This window comes from Vigna unguiculata, chromosome 2, assembly GCF_037176805.1.
Source record: "Vigna unguiculata cultivar grain cowpea cultivar isolate G323 ecotype 2 chromosome 2, ASM3717680v1, whole genome shotgun sequence".
Lineage (NCBI taxonomy): Eukaryota > Viridiplantae > Streptophyta > Magnoliopsida > Fabales > Fabaceae > Vigna > Vigna unguiculata.
The window spans coordinates 3,314,349-3,334,001 of NC_140793.1; the positions used below are offsets into that span (position 1 = coordinate 3,314,349).

The 19,653-nt window shown below is 36.8% G+C and overlaps 1 protein-coding gene and 1 pseudogene across 1 annotated transcript; both read right to left on the reverse strand.

Annotated features, from left to right (window-relative positions):
* Nucleotides 1–9,500: 9,500 nt before the first annotated feature.
* LOC146888208 (secreted RxLR effector protein 161 pseudogene) lies at nt 9,501–10,232 on the reverse strand (annotated as a pseudogene).
* Nucleotides 10,233–15,326: 5,094 nt separating this feature from the next.
* On the reverse strand, nt 15,327–17,848 carry LOC114172854 (Pentatricopeptide repeat (PPR) superfamily protein). Its single transcript, XM_028057085.2, has one exon. It carries the CDS (start codon nt 17,506–17,508, stop codon nt 15,652–15,654), a length of 1,857 nt encoding a protein of 618 aa, XP_027912886.1. The 5' UTR covers nt 17,509–17,848; the 3' UTR covers nt 15,327–15,651.
* Between the last annotated feature and the right edge of the window lie 1,805 nt (nt 17,849–19,653).

Genomic DNA, 19,653 nt, shown 5'->3' on the forward strand with positions numbered 1-19,653 from the left:
TAACATCTGAAATGAGTATATCTTTGACTTTCTCTTTTATGATATTAGTGCATGCATGTTTGAATTCACAAGTGAGTGAAAGCTAGAAATGTTTGGGAAGAGTTTGAAGGAGACTGAGATAGTCGTGCAGGCACGTTGTCTCCACACACCCTTCAAAGGAGAAGCAATATGTGAATATCAGGTTGAAAAACACAAGAATCCCAAAAATTGTCCCAGTTATGGTGTATGAGAAAAAGGGTATAAGGATATTGATCAATGAATGTTAGGGTGAGATATTCACACGAAACCCATGAAACTGCCCTAGTTTTAGTATACATAAAAGATTTTGATCAAACAAAGGGTTTTATTTCAGAAGATGGGGATTTATAAGCATTAGGGGTGAGAAATTCATGTGAGACTCACAAAACTACCCCAGTTTTGGTGTTTGGAGAAGAATTTGAATGAACGAGGGATGTTGTTTCAAAAGGGGTAGTGGAAATGGAAAGGATTGGGTGAAAAGGATTGCCCCAGTTGGTTTATTTTTCTTTCACTTGCGTTCGGTCAGATAATAAGGTGTTCCCTTCTTCATGAGACATTATTTTTCTTTCATTTTTTCTTCACTTTTGAAATCAACTCTTTGGTCTGATCAATTTATTGAACAACTTTTTATTTTATTTCTTTTGAAGCATTATCTAAACAACATGTATGAAATTTTCGATGGCTTAGAAGGGGTTGGATGAGATGACGAGGACCGACTAGGGAGCTGACCCAGTTTGATTTAGTCTTAGGGCACCAAGTATGTTTGAGCTTGCCCCAGCTATTGATGACATGAAGAAAATGACATGGACTTCAAAAGTTGACCCAGTGTGAGAGTATGGATTGGCCTCAGGGTACAAAATGTGTTTGACTTGCTCCATTTATGATGAAAAGGGTTAGACAAATTAAGGGGAGTTCAAAGATTTCTCTGATTTGAAGACTTGGATTGACGCACAAATTTTGTCTGATCTGCCCCAATTATGGTAAGGCATGGAGTGGTTGAAAAAGATGGGGACATCAAAAGTTGCCCCTAGCGTGACCATGACTGGTCATATGAATGGTAATATGAAGCAATTGTCTAGTTTGAATTTTAGAGAAAAAGGTTGGACAATTTGGACAAGGTTTGGGCTGAGAGCAGAGGATATGGTAGGAAATGAAGATGAAATCCATGAAGAGGGTGAGAATGAAACAATGAAGGAGGATGCCCCTTATCTAATTGACTAATTAGGCTTATTTTAAGGAGCTCTAGGCACATGTGAATGAAAAACTGTTTGAATCACTAAAAGTAAATCTCAAAACATACTTTTCAATTTTTATTTTTCCTTTTTTTTTATTTTGGACAAACCTTTCAGCACATCAATATGATTTCCATGAATTAAACTTTTTGAAAGGTACTGACAATCAGTCTTGGATCTGTGTGAGCTTTATTATGCTTGTATCGTGGTCAAGGCTAAGGGTATGAAAACAAATATGGATAGTAAAAACTCAAAAAGATGTGATGGTATTATGGAAGAATGATCTTTGAATAATGCTACATCATAAATTCATTTGCCTCTTATGTGTTCAGCATTTCTCCTTTTTTCTAAACATCGATTCTCCATTTTTCTTCTCGATGTAACCAAATCATCATCATCATTTTTTTTGTCTTTTTCAAACTTTTTGATTCTCATGGATTTTTTTTATTGGTGAACCGTTTGTCAAACAAAAGTGCAAACCATCGATGTGAGGTGACCCTTGTTCAAGGTAATTTGAAAGAAAAATATTTGCTTCTTTAAGGCTCAAAGGGGTAATAACAAAGGATGGCATTTTTTATTTTTAATGATAAAGAAACATGGCCACACATCATTTCCAAAACATGATTATTTTCTCTTTTAAGAAGTTTCAACTCAGGAAGAAAATTAGTTCATGTTACAGGTTGTCCCTTACTTTTATTCTTGTCTTTTTTTTTTTACTAAACCACCCTTTCAGGTCTTCAGTCTAGCAGACATTTTTTATTTTTTATTTTCATGCTAAGATATTTGCTCGCAGTCTATCCAAGCCAGTGTGCCCCTTTTATGTTGATCCTCCATGAAATTCAAAATGTAGGTTTTATGGTGGAAATGTAATGAAAAAAGGATGAGTTTGAAAATCTCATGTTATGCAGATTAGACAAATGCTTCAAAAGATATGATATCAAACATTATCTATTATTAAACCTACTAATTTGACCAAAGCATGTTTTGTCCCTTTTTTTTTTGTTGCCAAAACTGCCTTTTTTGGTTTTCAGTCTAGCGAACTTTATTTTCTTCTTTTTTCATTTTCCCTTTTTTTAGTGAATTTTTTTGTCTCGATGGATTCAAGGACCACCCAACAAGTGTAGACAAGGATAAACTTAGAAAATCTACCAACTCTAAGGGTTTATGTTTATCAACTTGGGTAATGTCAATGTTGATAGGGCAAATCCTTCATTGTAGGGAAGCCGAAGGATGGACTGTTTCAAACCATGCGCACACGAACGTCTCAAAAGAAAAAGTCAAGTCGTTATTCTTGATTAAACATTTGACCCCAGAAAAGCGTGACACCGCATTATTCTCTTTTTTTTAAGAAGTGAATTTGATGATTTGCGAGAAAAACAAGTGACTCAATGTGACAACCTTTTTTATTTCCTTCCTCTCTTTTGCAGAGTCTGTTTATTCATATGAGGTGAGATGCATGATATGGATTAAAAAAAATTATGTACATGCCACTATGACTAAAAACAACAATTGCAACGCAAGTTTGTGCCTAAGAGGCACTTACTCACTTGTATATCGATGCGATTAAAGAGTACCATGCATGATATGCAACTAATTGAAAAAACCTACATGAGATGTAATGCATGTGCCTCAAGAGGCATTTATTCCCATGATATGATGATGAAATGTGATACACTTATTTCAAAACACCATGCATGATATGTAGAGTGAAATGCATGTTTACGCCTCGAGGGACGCCTATTTTCATGAGATATGATGTATGGTATAAAAATGCTATGCATGATTGTGCCTCAATAAGCACTTATTCACATGTACATTATGCACACAAAAGGTGAGGATTAAAGCAAGCAATCTCCCTTTGTGCCTTAACAGAGGTTTAGAGCCTAATGGATCTAAGGTAAAGTACATGCGCTCACCGGGATGGTTCCCTAAACTTAAGGATCAAGGTCACTAGAGTTATGGCCCACTTCATGATATTTCCCACAACAGTTGGTATACAACAAGGAGTGAAGTACCAAGGAAACAAGCAAACTCTAGCTGGGGTTCTCACAATGACCACTTGGGAAGTTCATCTACTGTGGCACCGCTACACAATCCCCTCTAATTCTAAGTTACACAGACCCGAGTATAAGGCCCATTAATGATATGCACAATATGTGTGTGTGTGTGTGGAGAGAGAATGGTGCATACCATAACCCCCACATGCAAAACAACCAAAAACTTTCCCAAGCAGATATGTAACAAAATAAGCAAAACAATTCACAAGCAATTATTCCAAGAGACAAATATATACACATGAAAATAAAGACAATAATAAACAAATAAGAAGAAAGAGGAAAGAAAACATAAGGAAAAACCACATCAAGTTCGCATATCTAAATAAATGGCTTGACTCTCTAGCATCCCCAGTGGAGTCCCCAACTGTCGCAACCAGAATCGCGACGGGAAGGGCAGAACAAAAAAGAAAACAGGCTTGAAAAGAGATTTGAAGTCGCCACCATAGTTATTTCTGGAAAACTATGGAAAACCATAAAAATAAAAAAAGTTTGCGAAAAATCAGATTTTTGGATCCGGGAGTTGGTTACGCATAGGAAAGGTGTTAGCACCCTACAGCGCTCGCCCGAGGGCGGTACCTTTAATTAAAAATGCAAAGTCGATGTGGTTTTCAAAATGTTAATTTTTCCAAAAATAATGAAGCAATAATATTAAAAAGAAACAAAAATATTTTTTTAATTTTTTTGGGCCGACAAGGATTGATCTTGGTCCTACGTATTCTCATTCAAAATGAGAAATCAGGGTTACGTGGTTATTTAAAAGATATTTAAAAAAAAAACTATTTGGGAAATGATTTGATTTTTTGGAGGTGAACTTGACAAGGACTAACCTTGCTCCTACGTATCTCACAGTGGAGAATCAAGGATCACGTAGTTCTTAAAAACGACATTTTTGTTTGAAAATATTGATATTTTTATATTTTGAAAATTTTGTATTTTTGGTGTTTTTGAATTACTTGAAAATATGTGTCATACGACGTAAGCGGTCGGACAGACACTAAAAGAGAAAGAAAAACTATTTTTGGTATTTTTGAAAATGAGTGTCACACGGTGCAGGCGACCGGACAGACACAATAAAGCAAAAAAAAGAACATTTTTCATTTTTTATATTTCTCTATTTTTTTTGTAATTTTATATAATTTAAAATATTTTCATTTTCTCTATTTTAAGAAAAAAAACAAAAAAAGATAAAATTAAAAAAAACAACAATAGTAGGGTGCATGAGTAATGTGGGAGGTGCAGCGAGTAATGCATAAACATAGGCCCAAAAATGAGAAACAAAGACATAGGGGGTGCAAGTTATAAGATATGGGAGGTGCACGCAGTGAGCAGGCAGGGTGTGGGAAGTAAATGTGAGGGTGCATGAAGTAAACATGAAACAAGTGTGGCAGGGGTGCAAGGTTAGTAAATAGTAGTGGGTACTCACAGCATAAAATTAAAATAGGGGTGCGAGATAAAGGAAAAAGGGGTCCGCAGAGTAAAACATGAAACAAGTGTGGCAAGGGTGTGAGGTTAGTAATTATGGAGGTGTATGAAGTGAAAACAGGGGTGCAGAGATTAAGATGGGGGGTGCACGAAGAAAACAGATTCAAATCTTTTAAAAAACCCTAGTTAAAACTAAAACTTCCCCTTTTCTAGCAACTTCTTCCTCCTAATCTCCGCACACCACAACTCCAGCGCGGTGCTGCCACTGAACATCCCGCGGCCGGTGAGAAACGCCGCCATCGACGCCAGCCACCACTGAAGGCATGCTGGCGAGAACCTAACTCTTGAAATCTTCCCCCTTCACGCAGACCTTGTCCTCGCAGAATCCGCAACTCTTGCACCTTCATCGCACCACCGCGTGATTGGCTCGCCGGCGAAATCGACCAACGTCGGCGTAGACGTTGACGTTAACGCCTCAACGACCCACGACCTCTTTCTTTTGCAAGAGAGAAAGGCATCATGATCCCTGCAACTCACCACCGCCGCACCTGCCACCGCGATTGGGTCGCGCAAGCTCCACCGAACTGACCCCTTGGCCGTCGTGACCCAGTCCGTCTCCGCAGTCTCGTCGCCGTTCACTGAGAGGGTCGCCAGTGGTTTTTTTCCGTTCTTTCTTCTCCAATGCGCGAGCCACTACTGTAGCCTCAAGGTCACAATGTCGCCTGCTTCCCAGTATGTCAAAGCCGCCTGCAACGGTGTTAATCGCCACTAGAAGCGTCGCTGGCCTTCGCGGTGCTCCAAGCTTCTCGCCACTCAAGTTTGATCGGGTCCATAGCTAGGACCTCCTGCTACTCCTCACGACATAATCCATTATACTCTACATGAGTCTTAATGGTTATTGGAGCGTCAGGATACCAACCAAAACTAAGTCGTTATGTCCTTACATACACTAAACACTTCTCTTAGAAATTCCCTTGAAATCCTAGTTCAACCACATCTTCTTATAATTCAATTCCATGCAATTTCACCAAGTATATATATTTATATACTACCAGTCATAATAATTCAAGCATAGCATGAACAAATATCACATTATTTCATTTAATAAAGCTTTATTCACTAAAAATAGAGAAATAACATAACTCTGCAGTGGTATTCGCTCAAGCTAGAGAATCTTGCCTAGGCTAGAGGGTGACCTCGCTTAGGCGGGTCACTCTCGCTTGGGCGAGGCCCCAAACAAAGGGCAACTCCAAACCTGAGTGAATTCTCACTCAGGCTAAGTTGTTTCACTTAGATGAGAGGATCTCTCGCTCAAGCGAAACCAGTTCGCCTAGGTCAAACCTCGCGTAGTGACATGGGTGAATTTTCTAATATTTTCGCTCAGGTGAGAGCTGCTCGCTTAGGCGAAATCATCAAAATTCCAATCTATTTTCACATGCAGAGCTACAAAATTCATGCCAGAAACCCAATTCCACACAACAAGTAATCCAAACATCAATCAAACACAAAATCATACAATCCAAGTTCTCAAGGACACTTTCTATACGAAAATTGAGTAAAAGGGTTAGCTTCCCTTACCTTTTCATTGAATTTGAGTTTGGTGAAGTCAACTTGGTTGTTAAAGGCAGAAACCTTAATTCAACCCAAGGAATTGCATCACCAAGACATAGGGAGAGGAAAAGTTCTAAAATTAGTCCAAGGTAGATGCAAAGATTCAAAATTTAGACCAAAATTGAACCAAGAAAGGGTGGAGACTCACCTAGAGGGAAAAGAGCTGGGAGAGGGATCAACAGAGGGTTTTGTTAGAGTAGTTCTTCTGGAGTCTGATTGCAAACCAAAGAAATGGTGAAAGAACTATTTTTGGAGGAGAAGCTGGGGAAGAAATGAGAAGCAGAGGAAGAGAAGTGGAGGAAGCTGGTTTTGGTCTTTCAAATAGAGAGAAAATGAGAAAAGAGAAAGAGGGTTTTCACAATTTTCGTCAAGTTTTGTCAAATAAGTCCTAATTTTGGTTTTGTGTTCAAATAGGTCCTAATTTTGGTTTTGTGTTCAAATAGGTCCTAATTTTCGTCAATTTTGTTCAATTGGGTCCTTTTTTGCTAACACCGTTTAAATTATTAACGGCCATGAACAGTGACTGCCACGTGTAACTTCGTGGTTTTTTTGAATTTTTTGAATTTTTTTAAATGTCCACATGTCAACCAAGTAGTGTGCCACGTGTTAAAGTCAATGTTATATATTCAATTTAGTCCTTATATTTGTTATTTTTATTCAATTTAGTCCCAATTTTTTTTAACATGAACCAATTTGGTACTTCTCCAAATTGAAACCAAATTTAATTTTTATATTAAAATTTACATTTTTTATTAAATATTTTTATATAATATATTAAAATTCACATCATTATAACTTTGGCACGTGGCAGTCACTGTTCATGGCCGTTAATGATTTAAACAGTGTTAGCAAAAAAGGACCTAATTGAACAAAATTGACGAAAATTGGGACCTATTTGAACACAAAACCAAAATTAGGACTTATTTGACAAAACTTGACGAAAATTGGGAGCAAAAATGTATTTTAAACTAAAATTAAATATATAAAGAAACAAAATTATTAAGATATTTTTTTATTTTCTCTCCCATTGTCTTTTGAGTTTTTCATATGTTGTATTCTTCTCTCATGCTTATTTATTTTCTTTTGTTATTAAAAAAGGTTAGACATAAACTCAGTATTTCTATCCTCATTTTTTTATATTTTCTCTTCCATTATTAAATAAATAAATAAATAAGATAACTTTCTCTTATCTCACTTGATAGTGAACTATTTGCTTAACATTTAGCATTATTTTTTATCTCATGACCTTTTTGTATATTCATTTTTTATTAATATAGAAGAAGAAACAATGTACTATGTGATTTTTAATTGTAACTTGATTATCATAGTTTTTTTAGTAATTATGTCTCTCAACTTTTGATTAGATTCTGATAAATTATTTTTTAGTTTTAAACTTATTTTTAAATATGTATATTAATGAAAAACAAAAGAATAAATTTATTTTTTAAAATTGATAGAGAAACTATTGGTGAAGATGAAAACATGATAATATGGTTGCTTATCGCATAACAATGAAATGAAAGCTTGTGAATATTTTTTGAATCAAATGCACGTTAATAAAATGGAAGATGAATATTTTACAGATAATATGGTTATTTACATTAAAAAAAGTTAACTGAAAATTTTAATTATAATTCAATTACCATGAGTTCAAAAATATGAAAAAATGATAGACATTCCTTTAGATATGTGTAATTTCTTTGATAATTATAAATATACTAGATTATGTATTCATTTTTATTGAATTAGTCACAATAATATTAGATATATAAATTTTCAGTATATTATTTTGGCTTCCCAAAAAATTTTGGTGAAGATCCACCATTGTATATATAATGTGAGATGTAGACTCTACATATATTCTTAAAAAAAAAGAGTTTTAATGGAGATTGCAACAAAGGAAATTTATGATTCAAAGGATTGATAATACTTCTAAATACTTTAACATCACTCTTAACCTAAAACCTTAAGGTGATGCGTTTATGGGTCTTCAGAGCTAACTACCAAGTACCTCTTTTTTGTACCACCTTTCACATAACATGACACACTTTCTTAACCCTCCATTAGGAAGACTTTCGATACAAGGTCTCGTATGAGTCGGTCACCACACAAACCTTCGGTTCTGATACTACTATTGGGTCTTTCGAGAGAGGATCATCTGGGATTGACATCACTCTTAACCCAAAACCTTAATTTGACTATGATACCACTATTGGGTCTTTGGAGAAAGGATTACCGGGAGATACAACACCAATGAGACATGAGCCCAACCTATACATAAGGGATTAACACCACTCTTAACCCTAGTGCTCAACTTTCTCATTTTTACTCAATGTGAGACTTAGACCTCACACTTAGATTTCCAATAATACTTGACTCCCATGTAGATGGTCTTTAACCATCTTTGGTCTAAGAATAAGCTACAACACATGAAGATAAGATTAATCATCACTAAGGAATATTTTCCTAAGCTATGTTACGGACAAATAAGGCCTTAAACTTTGTTTTGGATACACTAAAAACATTAAAAAGTGTTTATCTCTGTAACTACAGTTGATTTTTTATTCAAATGCTCGGAATTTAGCTAAAAGTGAGGGAAAATTTGAACATTTTTTTTTCTATTCTTACCATAAATACGTTAGGTATTAAAATCTAATATTTAATATTTGTAGTTTATGATCCCACAAGAGAAATAGATTAAGGTGATAAGAATTCAACAATAAGTGAAGATTAATCATTAGTCCTATAGACCAGACTATATAAAGAAACATCCTTTTACACTTTCTAGACATATATAAATTTGACTTTCCCCAATTTGACTTTCTAGACATATTCAAATATAATAAAAAAACATTTGAAAGGTTAAATAAATTTAACAAAATTCGGTTAAAAAGATTAAATTTACATATTTATAAAGTTGGGAAATTAAATTGGATCAAAGTTTCAGAAAGTTGAGATTAAAACAGACAAAGATATGCTTGAGGGCTTGATTAGTCCCCTCTATTGTTCCTGATATTTATATAAATGATAAAGGAGATACAAGGAAGTTGAAACACTAAAGGCTACAACTAGGTGCTAGGTGTAGAGGTTATCCAACACTCAACCTCCTAGCTTACACATAATGATTGTCTAGATATACTAATTACTTCTACACTCCCCCTCAAGCTGGAGCATACAAATTGTATGTACCCAGCTTGGAACAAATAAACTTAATCTGAGGTCCCCTTAATGACTTGGTCAACATATTTGCGAGTTGGTCATTCGATCCCATAAACTTAGTACATATTTCCTTTGCCAACAAATTTTCACGAACAAAATGACAGTCTATTTCTATATGTTTTGTTCTCTCGTGAAACACTGGATTTGAAGCAATGTGGAGAGCAGCTTGATTAACGCAATACATCTTCATAGTTTGGATGTCACAAAAATTAAGTTCTTGAAGAAATTGCTTCACCCATATAAGTTCACATGTTAGTGATGCCATGACTCTATATTCAGCTTCAGTTGTCGATCTAGCCACTACACTCTGCTTCTTACTTTTCCATGAAATAATATTACCTCCAAGGAATACACAGTATCCAGTAGTAGATCGTCTGTCCATAGGAGATCCTGCCCAATTTGCATCACAATATCCTGAGACATGAAAGCTTCCTCTATCTTCATATAACAACCCTTGCCCGGGAGCCTTTTTTAGGTACCTTAGAATGCGGATGATATAATTCCAATGGCCAACACATGGAGACTGCATAAACTGACTAACCACTCCAACTGCAAAGGATAGATCTGGCCTTGTAATGGTGAGGTAAATTAGTTTTCTGACCAACCTCCTGTATCTTTCAGGGTCAGAGAATAATTCACCTTCTTCAGTTGTTAACTTTTTATTTGGATCCATAGGACTCACTACTGGTTTACAATCAATCATACCAGTTTCTTATAAGATATCAAGAGCATACTTCCTTTGAGAGATTACAATTCCATGTTTAGACTGTGCCTCTTCAATACCCAAGAAGTATTTGAGGCTTCCCAAATCCTTGGTTTGAAAATGCCTACATAAGTGCTCTTATAATTGAGATATGCCAACAATATCATTTCCTGTAATGACTATATCATCAACATATACTATTAGGTAGATACATTTCCCAGGAGAAGTATGTGAGTAAAAGACCGAGTGATCTGCCTCGCTGCGGCTTAACCCAAAACTTTGAACAATGGAGCTGAATTTTCCAAACCAGGCACGTGGTGATTGTTTGAGGCCGTATAAAGAGCGATGCAATTTGCACACTATACCAGACTCCCCCTGAGCAACAAACCCAAGAGGTTGCTCCATGTAGACTTCCTCCTCAAGATCACCATGAAGGAAAGCATTCTTGATATCCAATTAATGAAGTGGCCAATGACGAATGGCGGCCATTGTAAAGAAGAGTCAAATAGTAGTCATTTTCGCCACAGGAGAGAAAGTGTCACAATAGTCAAGGCCATAAATCTGAGTGTACCCTTTGGCAACTAATCGGGCTTTGAGCCTATCAACCTGACCGTCAGAGCCAACCTTAACTGCATATACCCATCGACAACCAACAACCTTCTTGCCTGGTGGGAGGGGCATGAGCTCCCAAGTATTGTCGTGTTCAAGAGCTTGCATTTCTGCAATCATGGCTTGTCGCCATCCAGGATGATCAAGTGCTTCCTTCACATTTTTGGGAATAGGAACAGAAGACACTAAAGATAAAAGAGAACAATAGGAAGGCGACAATCTGTGATAACTAAGAAAATTATAAATGGGATACGGGTTTCGAGTGGAACGAATACCTTTTCTGAGAGCAATGGGCCCACTGAAATTACCTTCATCAGGAGGCATGGGAGCAAGAGACGAAGGAGAAGGATCTGAAGTCGAGGATTCACCATATTCTTGGATAATTGGACTATCCGTCGGAGTCTTGTGTTGGAGGTCGGGACTCGGAAAGGTATCAGTAGGTAGGGATGAGGGCTCGGGAGGACGTGGATTAGGACTCGGGTTGACAGAGACATTTGAGATAGGGGACTCAACCACAGGTAGAGGGAGGACTTGCTATATGACATGAGTGTCTTGAACAGAGGAAGAGAAATAAGGGGTTTGTTCAAAGAATGTGACATTGGCAAACATGTAGAATTTCTTGGTTTCAGGAGAGTAACACCGATACCCTTTTTGAAGACGGGAATAGCCCAAGAAGACGCATTTGAGAGCACGAGCAGAAAGCTTATCTAGACTTGGAGACAAGTCGTGAACAAAACATACACAACCAAAAACTCGAGGAGGAATGTGAAAAAGAGGGTTATCTGGAAACAAGATGGAGACAGGGACTTTATGATTGAGAGAGGAGGAGGGCATCCGGTTAATAAGAAAACATGCAGTTAAGAGGGCATCTCCCAAATGATGGACATGAATATGAGCACCAAGCAAAAGTGTACGAGCATATTCAACCAAGTGTTGATTTTTTCTTTCTGTTATACCGTTTTGCTGTGGTGTATGTGGACAAGTGGACTGATGCAAGATACCATGTGAACTTAAAACTGCAGACAAAGCAGATGAGAAGTTTCTTTGACATTGTCACTTCTTAAGATTTTGATTACGCGACCAAATTGATTCTTGATTTCGTGTAAAAAAGATGTGAAGATGGATAAAAATTCAGAACGATCTTTCATAAGATAAACCCAAGTACATCGTGAAAATTCATCAATGAAAGTAACAAAATACCTAAAACCAAAAGACGAAACACGACTAGGTCCCCAAATATCAGAATGAATGATATAGAAACTAGAATTACATTGTGATAGAGACTTTTTAGGAAAAACATATCTAACATGTTTGCCTAGTTGACATGATTCACATTCTAAGGTCTGGAGACCACTAAGTTCATGAGACATTTTTTTTAACTTGGACAAATGAGGGTGACCAAGCTGATCATGTAACATTTTAGGACTAGGGGCTGCAACACATGACACTCGTGGACGAGATCCAAAATGATATAAACCACCGACTTCATATCCTTCTCCAATCTGTCTTCCCGAACCACGCTCTTGTATAACAAAAGATTTGTGATCAAAGATTACTAAACAGTTGAACGATTTGGTTAACTGGCTTAAGGAAATCAAATTGAAGGGGCAATTAGGGACAAAAAGAACAGATTTTAGAGTTAGGGATGGAGACAAGATGACTCGACCGACTCCCTTTAAGGAAGTTTTAAAGCCATTTGCAAAAATGAGGTTTGTCTTGAAATGAAATGGTTGAGAACAAAGAGGTATTACCAGAGATGTGGTCAGAAGCACCGGAATCAATTATCCATGAATTGTGACTTTCCATAGATTGAGATATGCAAGCTGTTGAAGTACTCGGAGCTTGAGATGATTGTGTCAAGCTGTTGGACTTGAGACGTAGGTACTCTTGATACTCGTCCTCAATGAACTTGGACTCAGTATTGTCAGCCTGAGAGACATTGGCAGTCTTGGAAGGAAAACCATGTAAGGAGTAATAGTTTTCCTAAGTGTAACCCATCCTCTTGCAATACGTGCATTGAGGACGCCCGCGGCCTCCACGTCCACCTCCTCTAGGTCCATGTCCTCCTCTTCCTCGAGTTGCGGCCATAACAGATGATTCTACTCGAGTAGGAGATTCTAGAATTTCAAGTGTTGGGACTTTCGGAACATGAATCATGCGTTGGATCAGGGTGTCCATGGAAGGGACCTCATGAGAGGTCAGAAGTTGATCTCTGATGTGATTGAAGTCTGGATGAATGGCGTGAAGAATCATCACCATATAGTATTTGTCCAGCTTCTTCTTCATTTCATTTGAAGCGTCGACTTCTAAAAACATCCACAGGTCTTCCACAGCTGATTGTGCTTCATTCAGGAAGGAGATCATGTCATGGTTGGTCATTTTCAGAGATGCCAACTTGTCTGCCGAATCATATAGACGTTGGATATCGTTGGCATAGATATTCTGAGTCCTCTTCCAAAACGAGTGACATGTCTCGAAGGCCCTAAGTGACATTAACAGTCTCGGCTCCACGGATTGCCACAACAAGGCACACAATTGAAAATCTGCTTGCTTCCACTATTTGGCTTTTTCTTGAGGCACATGGCTTCCGTCTTTCTCAAGGTGGTCATGATGTCCCTAACCAAGGAATCACATCTCGATGATAGCGGACCAAGAGAGGTAATTTTGTCCATCTAGCTTCTCGGAAGTAATGGAAGGACTTTCATAGAATGAAATAACACTTCCAAAGGCCATTTCTGATCAAGGGAACAAAAACAGAGAGCAGAAACGCAGAAACGCAAAAAACAATGGAGATTTTTAAACAACCGAGGGAGATGTCCGCAAGGATGACGTCTGGACCTCACTGAATCAGAGTTTTGAAGGTCAGAACAACAGCAGAAGGCTCCGGCGAGAGTGACGGAGGTGACGCCGTGACGTTCCGATCACCAGAAGTCGGCGCGTGGGCTGCACGCGCCTGTTCGCAGCGTAGAAGATTTGGCGCGTGGACGGGAGGCTGGTTCCGGCACCGGTGGGGGTGGTTGTCGCTCGGAGAGGCGCTCCAGATCTAGTGGTCGCCGACGAAAACTGAGGTGGCCGAAGATGACGCGCCTGTTCGCAGCGAAGAAGATGCGGCGCATGGACGGGAGGTTGGTTCCGGCACCGGTAGGGGTGGCTGTCGGTCGGAGAGGCGCTCCAGATCCAGTGGTCGCTGGCGAAAACTTAGGTGGCCGAAGACGGCGGCCGGCGGCGAACAGTGGCGGACGGCGGCGGAACAGTGGCAGACAGTGACGATTTTGTGAACAGTGGCAGCGGGTAGCTTTGGATAGTGTTTTATGGCAGTGGACAGCTGCAGACAGTGATTAACAGTGACGAATGGCGGCGGACAGCCGCAGACGGCAGCAACAAGTGCCAGTGGACAGACCAGATGGAAACCAGAGAGGGATTGACCCGCTCTGATACCAAGTTGAGATTAAAACAGACAAAGATATGCTTGAGGGCTTGATTAGTCCCCTCTACTGTTCCTGATATTTATATAAATGATAAAGGAGATACAAGGAAGTTGAAACACTAAAGGCTACAACTAGGTACTAGGTGTAGAGGTTATCCAACACTCAACCTCCTAGCTTACACATAATGATTGTCTAGATATACTAATTACTTCTACAAGAACTAATTCCATATTTTGCCAAAAATTAAAGAATCAAAATATATTTAATCCTTGTTTTTAAAATGTTGTCCAGCGTTCTGTTATAATCTTCAAACTAATACAATAACGCTATAATCTTCAAAATCCGACTAAAACAAAAGGGAAGCAAATAATAATTTATTAAACAGAGAAAATAAACATAAAACAGTATACTAGCAAGCTAGAATACATACATATTAACTCTTGATACATACTAGAATGAATTTGTACTTTCGTCCCTCTCTATCCCGCAGAAGCTGTTTAGAACTATAAAAAAGCATAGATATCATTAACTGCTGGAAGCTTATGAATTGTCAACGATACTGAAATCAATTTCTCAGGGAAACTGAAACACTATAAACAAAAGCTGATTAAAATGAACATAGGTTTCCAAAAATTATGCATTGTCAGCTATTTGATCCCCGTACGTGGAGTTAGTCCTTATAAAGCAATCAGCGATGACAATATAGTTTTGACATTTAATACTTGTGAAGCTTGGAAATTTAAGAAAGAAATCACAACTAGGAAAAAATATAATTATGATGAAAAAGGTGGAGGTGAAGAAGAAAGCAAAGTGGTCAATTAGTGTTCAGAATTGACTGTTAGAAGAGTTAAACAGATGCATGGGAAGTAATGAATATAACATCATAGCCAGTATATTGCTACCGATCTGAAGACAAGATTCCCTCTTCCAAAACATAAGTAACACAAAGTCATACATAAAATGAAATGGAATGTTATATTTTATATATAAAACATAAAATAATCATGAATTTGATTGGACTCGTGCGTAACAAAACTTCGGTGAAGCTACAAATAAATAAACTCAATGAAAAATTGTTCCAAACAGAACAGTACATGAAGTATGGGTTACACACATTTCATCTAGGGCTTTTGTTAGAGAAGGTAGAAGTTTCATCACCTGCGTGGGGGCAACACACACACCTGTCTAAGAAAGAGTACCACTGTTTAATATATGCTGTCCAAGTCCTCCAATGGCAACAATATCCCTACCTAGGCAGATGTCACCACTTTATAGCATTTTTCTAGCTTACAAGTCAAAGTCAACCATCTCACGTTTTAACTCCACCATAAAATACAAGCTTTGACATACTACTAAAGTTCCACATTAACTAATAAATCATCTTCTGGCGTTTCCCGGGCCTTCTTCATTTTTGTATGTAAATCATCAAGTAAATGTCCCAAAAGCTTATATTGAGAATGCGATTTATCACCAACTACAAATACTTGCACTGAATTGCCAACTTCAATCCAACTACAACCTGGCTGCTTCTTTAACCCCTTGTCCTTCATTTTCATTCTGACATTGGCAGCTTCTTTCCATTTCCCTGCTGAAGCATACATATTTGAAAGTAATGAATAGGTGCCAGCATTCTGTGGATCGATTTTCAAAATTTTCTCTGCTACAAGCTTCCCAATATCAGCATTTCCATGTACATTACATCCAGCAAGGAGCGCTCCCCAAACAGTCAGTGAAGCCTCCTCCCCAAGCCCCTCAATGATATTGAAAGCTTCTTTCAACCTACCTGCACGACCACAAAGATCAATCAAACATGCACAGTGATCTTCTCTAAGTTCTATAGATTTGTTTTTCAGAATTTCATCAAAGTATTTAAGTCCTTCCTCAACTAAACCAGTATGACTACAAGCAGTGAGAAGACCAACAAAGGTGACATCATTGGCAGGGACACCTAATTCTTGCATTTCCTTAAACAAATTAATTGCCTCCTTGCTATACCCATGATGCGCATAGGCAGCAATCATACCATTCCAGGATATCAAGTCCCTTTGCCTCAATAGCCCATCATCAAACATCTTCCTAGCAATACGCAACTCACCACATTTTGAGTACATATTTATCAGCGCTGATACCACACATGTGCTATCCTGAAAATTTGTTTTACTTATGATTTGATGAATCTGTTGTCCCTCAGTAAGACCAGCCAAATCACTACAAGCTCCTAAAACGGTCACAAAAGTTCCAGTGTTAGGTTTTAACCCATCGGCAGCCAGCATTTTGTTAAATACCTTCAGTGCTTCTTCACTTAGCCCATGTTGCACATACCCAGTCATCATCGCAGTCCAAGTAATGACATTCTTCACACGCATTACACAGAACAGCTCCTCTGCTCGATTTAACTCCCCATTCTGAATGAAACCCGTGATCATGGTATTCCAAGAAGGCATATTCCTCTCAGGCATCCTCTGAAACAAATCCAGAGCCTCATCCAACCTCCCATTTTGCGCATAGCCAGTGATCATTGCATTCCAAGAAACCACATTCCTATCAGGCATCCGATCAAAGAGTGCACGAGCATCCTCAACCCTCCCATTTTTTGAGAAACCCGCAACCATGGTAGTCCATGAAACCACATCCCTTTCCTTCATCTGATCAAAAAGCCTTTGGGCATCATCAACTCTCCCACATTGCACCAAAGTCGTAATGATTGTATTCCAAGAAACCACATTCCTCTCAGGCATTCTCCTGAACAAGTCCAAAGCCTGCTGGGTGAGGCCATTCCTTGCATACCCATCAATCATTGTGTTCCAAGACACGACATTTCTCAGCGGCATCTCATAAAACAACCTCTCAGCTTCCTTAATTTGGTTATGCCTGATGTACCCATTAACCATGGCTGTCCAAGTGACCACATTCTTTTTGGCATCCAGTCTATCAAACAGCTTCCTGGCTTCCCTGATCATGCCACACTTCAAGTACCCACTTATCATTGTGGTCCACAGACCACTGTCCCTTTCAAGAATTTCGTCGAACACTTTGCGTGCATGGACGATTTTGCCATTTTGGCAGAGTCTAGCTATTACGAGATTGCAGCGCTTTATGTCCAAGTGAATAGCAACGGTGGATGTTAACCTGATAGTACTAACATTGCTGCTTGGTGATTTGGGAAGGGACAACAAAGTGAATGGTAAATGATATAACACCTTCTTCATGTTTCAATGATAACCCAGATTCTTGTAAAACACCATGTTTTTATTTATTTAAGCATGTAATAACACCTTCAATGTCTGGAAACATGTTAACAAAAATCTGTTGATCAAACAATCCTCGTCAAAGAGGAGCATTGATTTGTGCTTCGATTGCAGAGGGGATGGAGGAAGACAACTTGGTGATTATGGTGTTTGATGAAAAACCAGAATTGGATTGTTAACGTGATTATTTTCCAATTCTACCGTAGTTGCTACCAACATTTTCTTGAAAGAAAGTGAGAGTGTGATTATCTTCCAATTCTACCATAGCTGCTACCAACGTTCTCTCGAAAGAAAGTTTACTGGGAAAATTTCTCTTCTGCTTTTTATATCAATTCTTAGCCTCTTAAGAAAAACCCGTGCATCGTGTTTTTTTTTTTTTTTCAATTTTGTTATTTTGAAAACAAATTTTAATATTATTATATATAAATCAATTATTTACAATTAAATAATATATAATTAAATGATTTTGAAAACTTTAATTGTTAATTTAAGTATACGTAATCATTACATTAATTTAATAAATATATAATTAATATAATTACTTAATTATTATTATATATTATGTTTTTTAAGTATATTTGAATGATGGATTTATGATGAAGCAGATTGATTAATGGATTAAAATTCATTTTATTATTTTTAAATGTAACTATTCACCAATTATTTTTTTTATTTGTCAGTACATATTTTTAATTATAATAGATAAAATTAAATTAAAAGTAATAAAACATTTATTTACTATAAAATATATCTGTAATATATATTGTTACTTTTTTTACTATAAATAAATTAAGTTTTTCATAATATAGAATATATGAAATTATAATTAAGAAACATTTTCATATAACCTGTAATATAAGATAGATGATTAGGCAGCTAAAAGAGCATGAAAATAATTGTGTATTTATATAATTAATGCAACATTATTATCATCGAGACCATTTGTTACTTTAGTTCAGGTTAAATAATGAGTAGTAACTAAAAATATTAAATCCATTCTTTTCTTTGGATTAAAAAAATGCTAGTATCATATTGTTTAGAAAGTTAATGGAAAAACAACGTTTCATGTAATAACTTTACTATTCAACTAAACACTAAACAAGTCAGGTTATGTTTTTTGTGTTTTAAATTCTTTTTATTTTTAAAACAGATTTTAATGTTATTGTGTATAAATCAATTATTTATAAAAAGTGATTTTAAAGACTTCATTTGTTAATTTAAGTATATGTAATGATTACATTTATTAAGTAAATATAATTTTTATATAATTACGTAGAATTAATTATTGTTATATATTACTTTTTTTAATTTTGATTATATTTGAAATGTTATTAGTTTATAAGTTTATTAATTGCTAGTAAATTTAAAATTAACGTCATTAGGATTAAATGTAATATATATATTGTCATTAAGTTTTTAATTGTGGATTCAAGCAAACAGTAGATAATTTAAATACTAAGATAAACGTTATTTTTTGGCTACAATTAATATAATTAAATTGAAAATAAAATTTTTATGAGAATATGAAGAGATGGTAGCAAATGAGGAATTATTATGTCTTATCGAGTCGTGTACATATTTATGAAGCATGTTGATATATATGGTTAGGACATTTTGATTTGGTGTAGACGTTTCATTTAGTTTGCTTAAAAGAAAGTTGGATCACTGTGGTTGTGGTTGTGGTTGTTCAGAAAGGAAGAAGGAAAGTCATCCTCACCAGTTACAGTAGGGTCCGACCATCAAATGTCTACTTTGAAACCCTTTAGCTTTACCAATTTCTACCAAAACTTCGTCATGGTCATGGAACCCTTAGAGGTTGGTCCCTTTGCATCTTTCATTTTCTTTAAGTTTTTTGTGTTTCATGTGTAAACTTACTTTTTGGACCAAAGTTTTAATTTTTCTGTGATTGTCTGCTTCAACCATCTCTTTTATTTTGTGTACAAAGTTTTTATTTTTATGGATCATTGTGGTTTTCTATATCACATGACTATATAGAGTTTGAAGAAGGTTTTTATGAACAATGGGGGAAAATCACTACTCATGGGGACAAAATTTTTCAGTGATCTAAAAGGAAACGTGATCAACATAGAGTTTGAAGAAACTCTT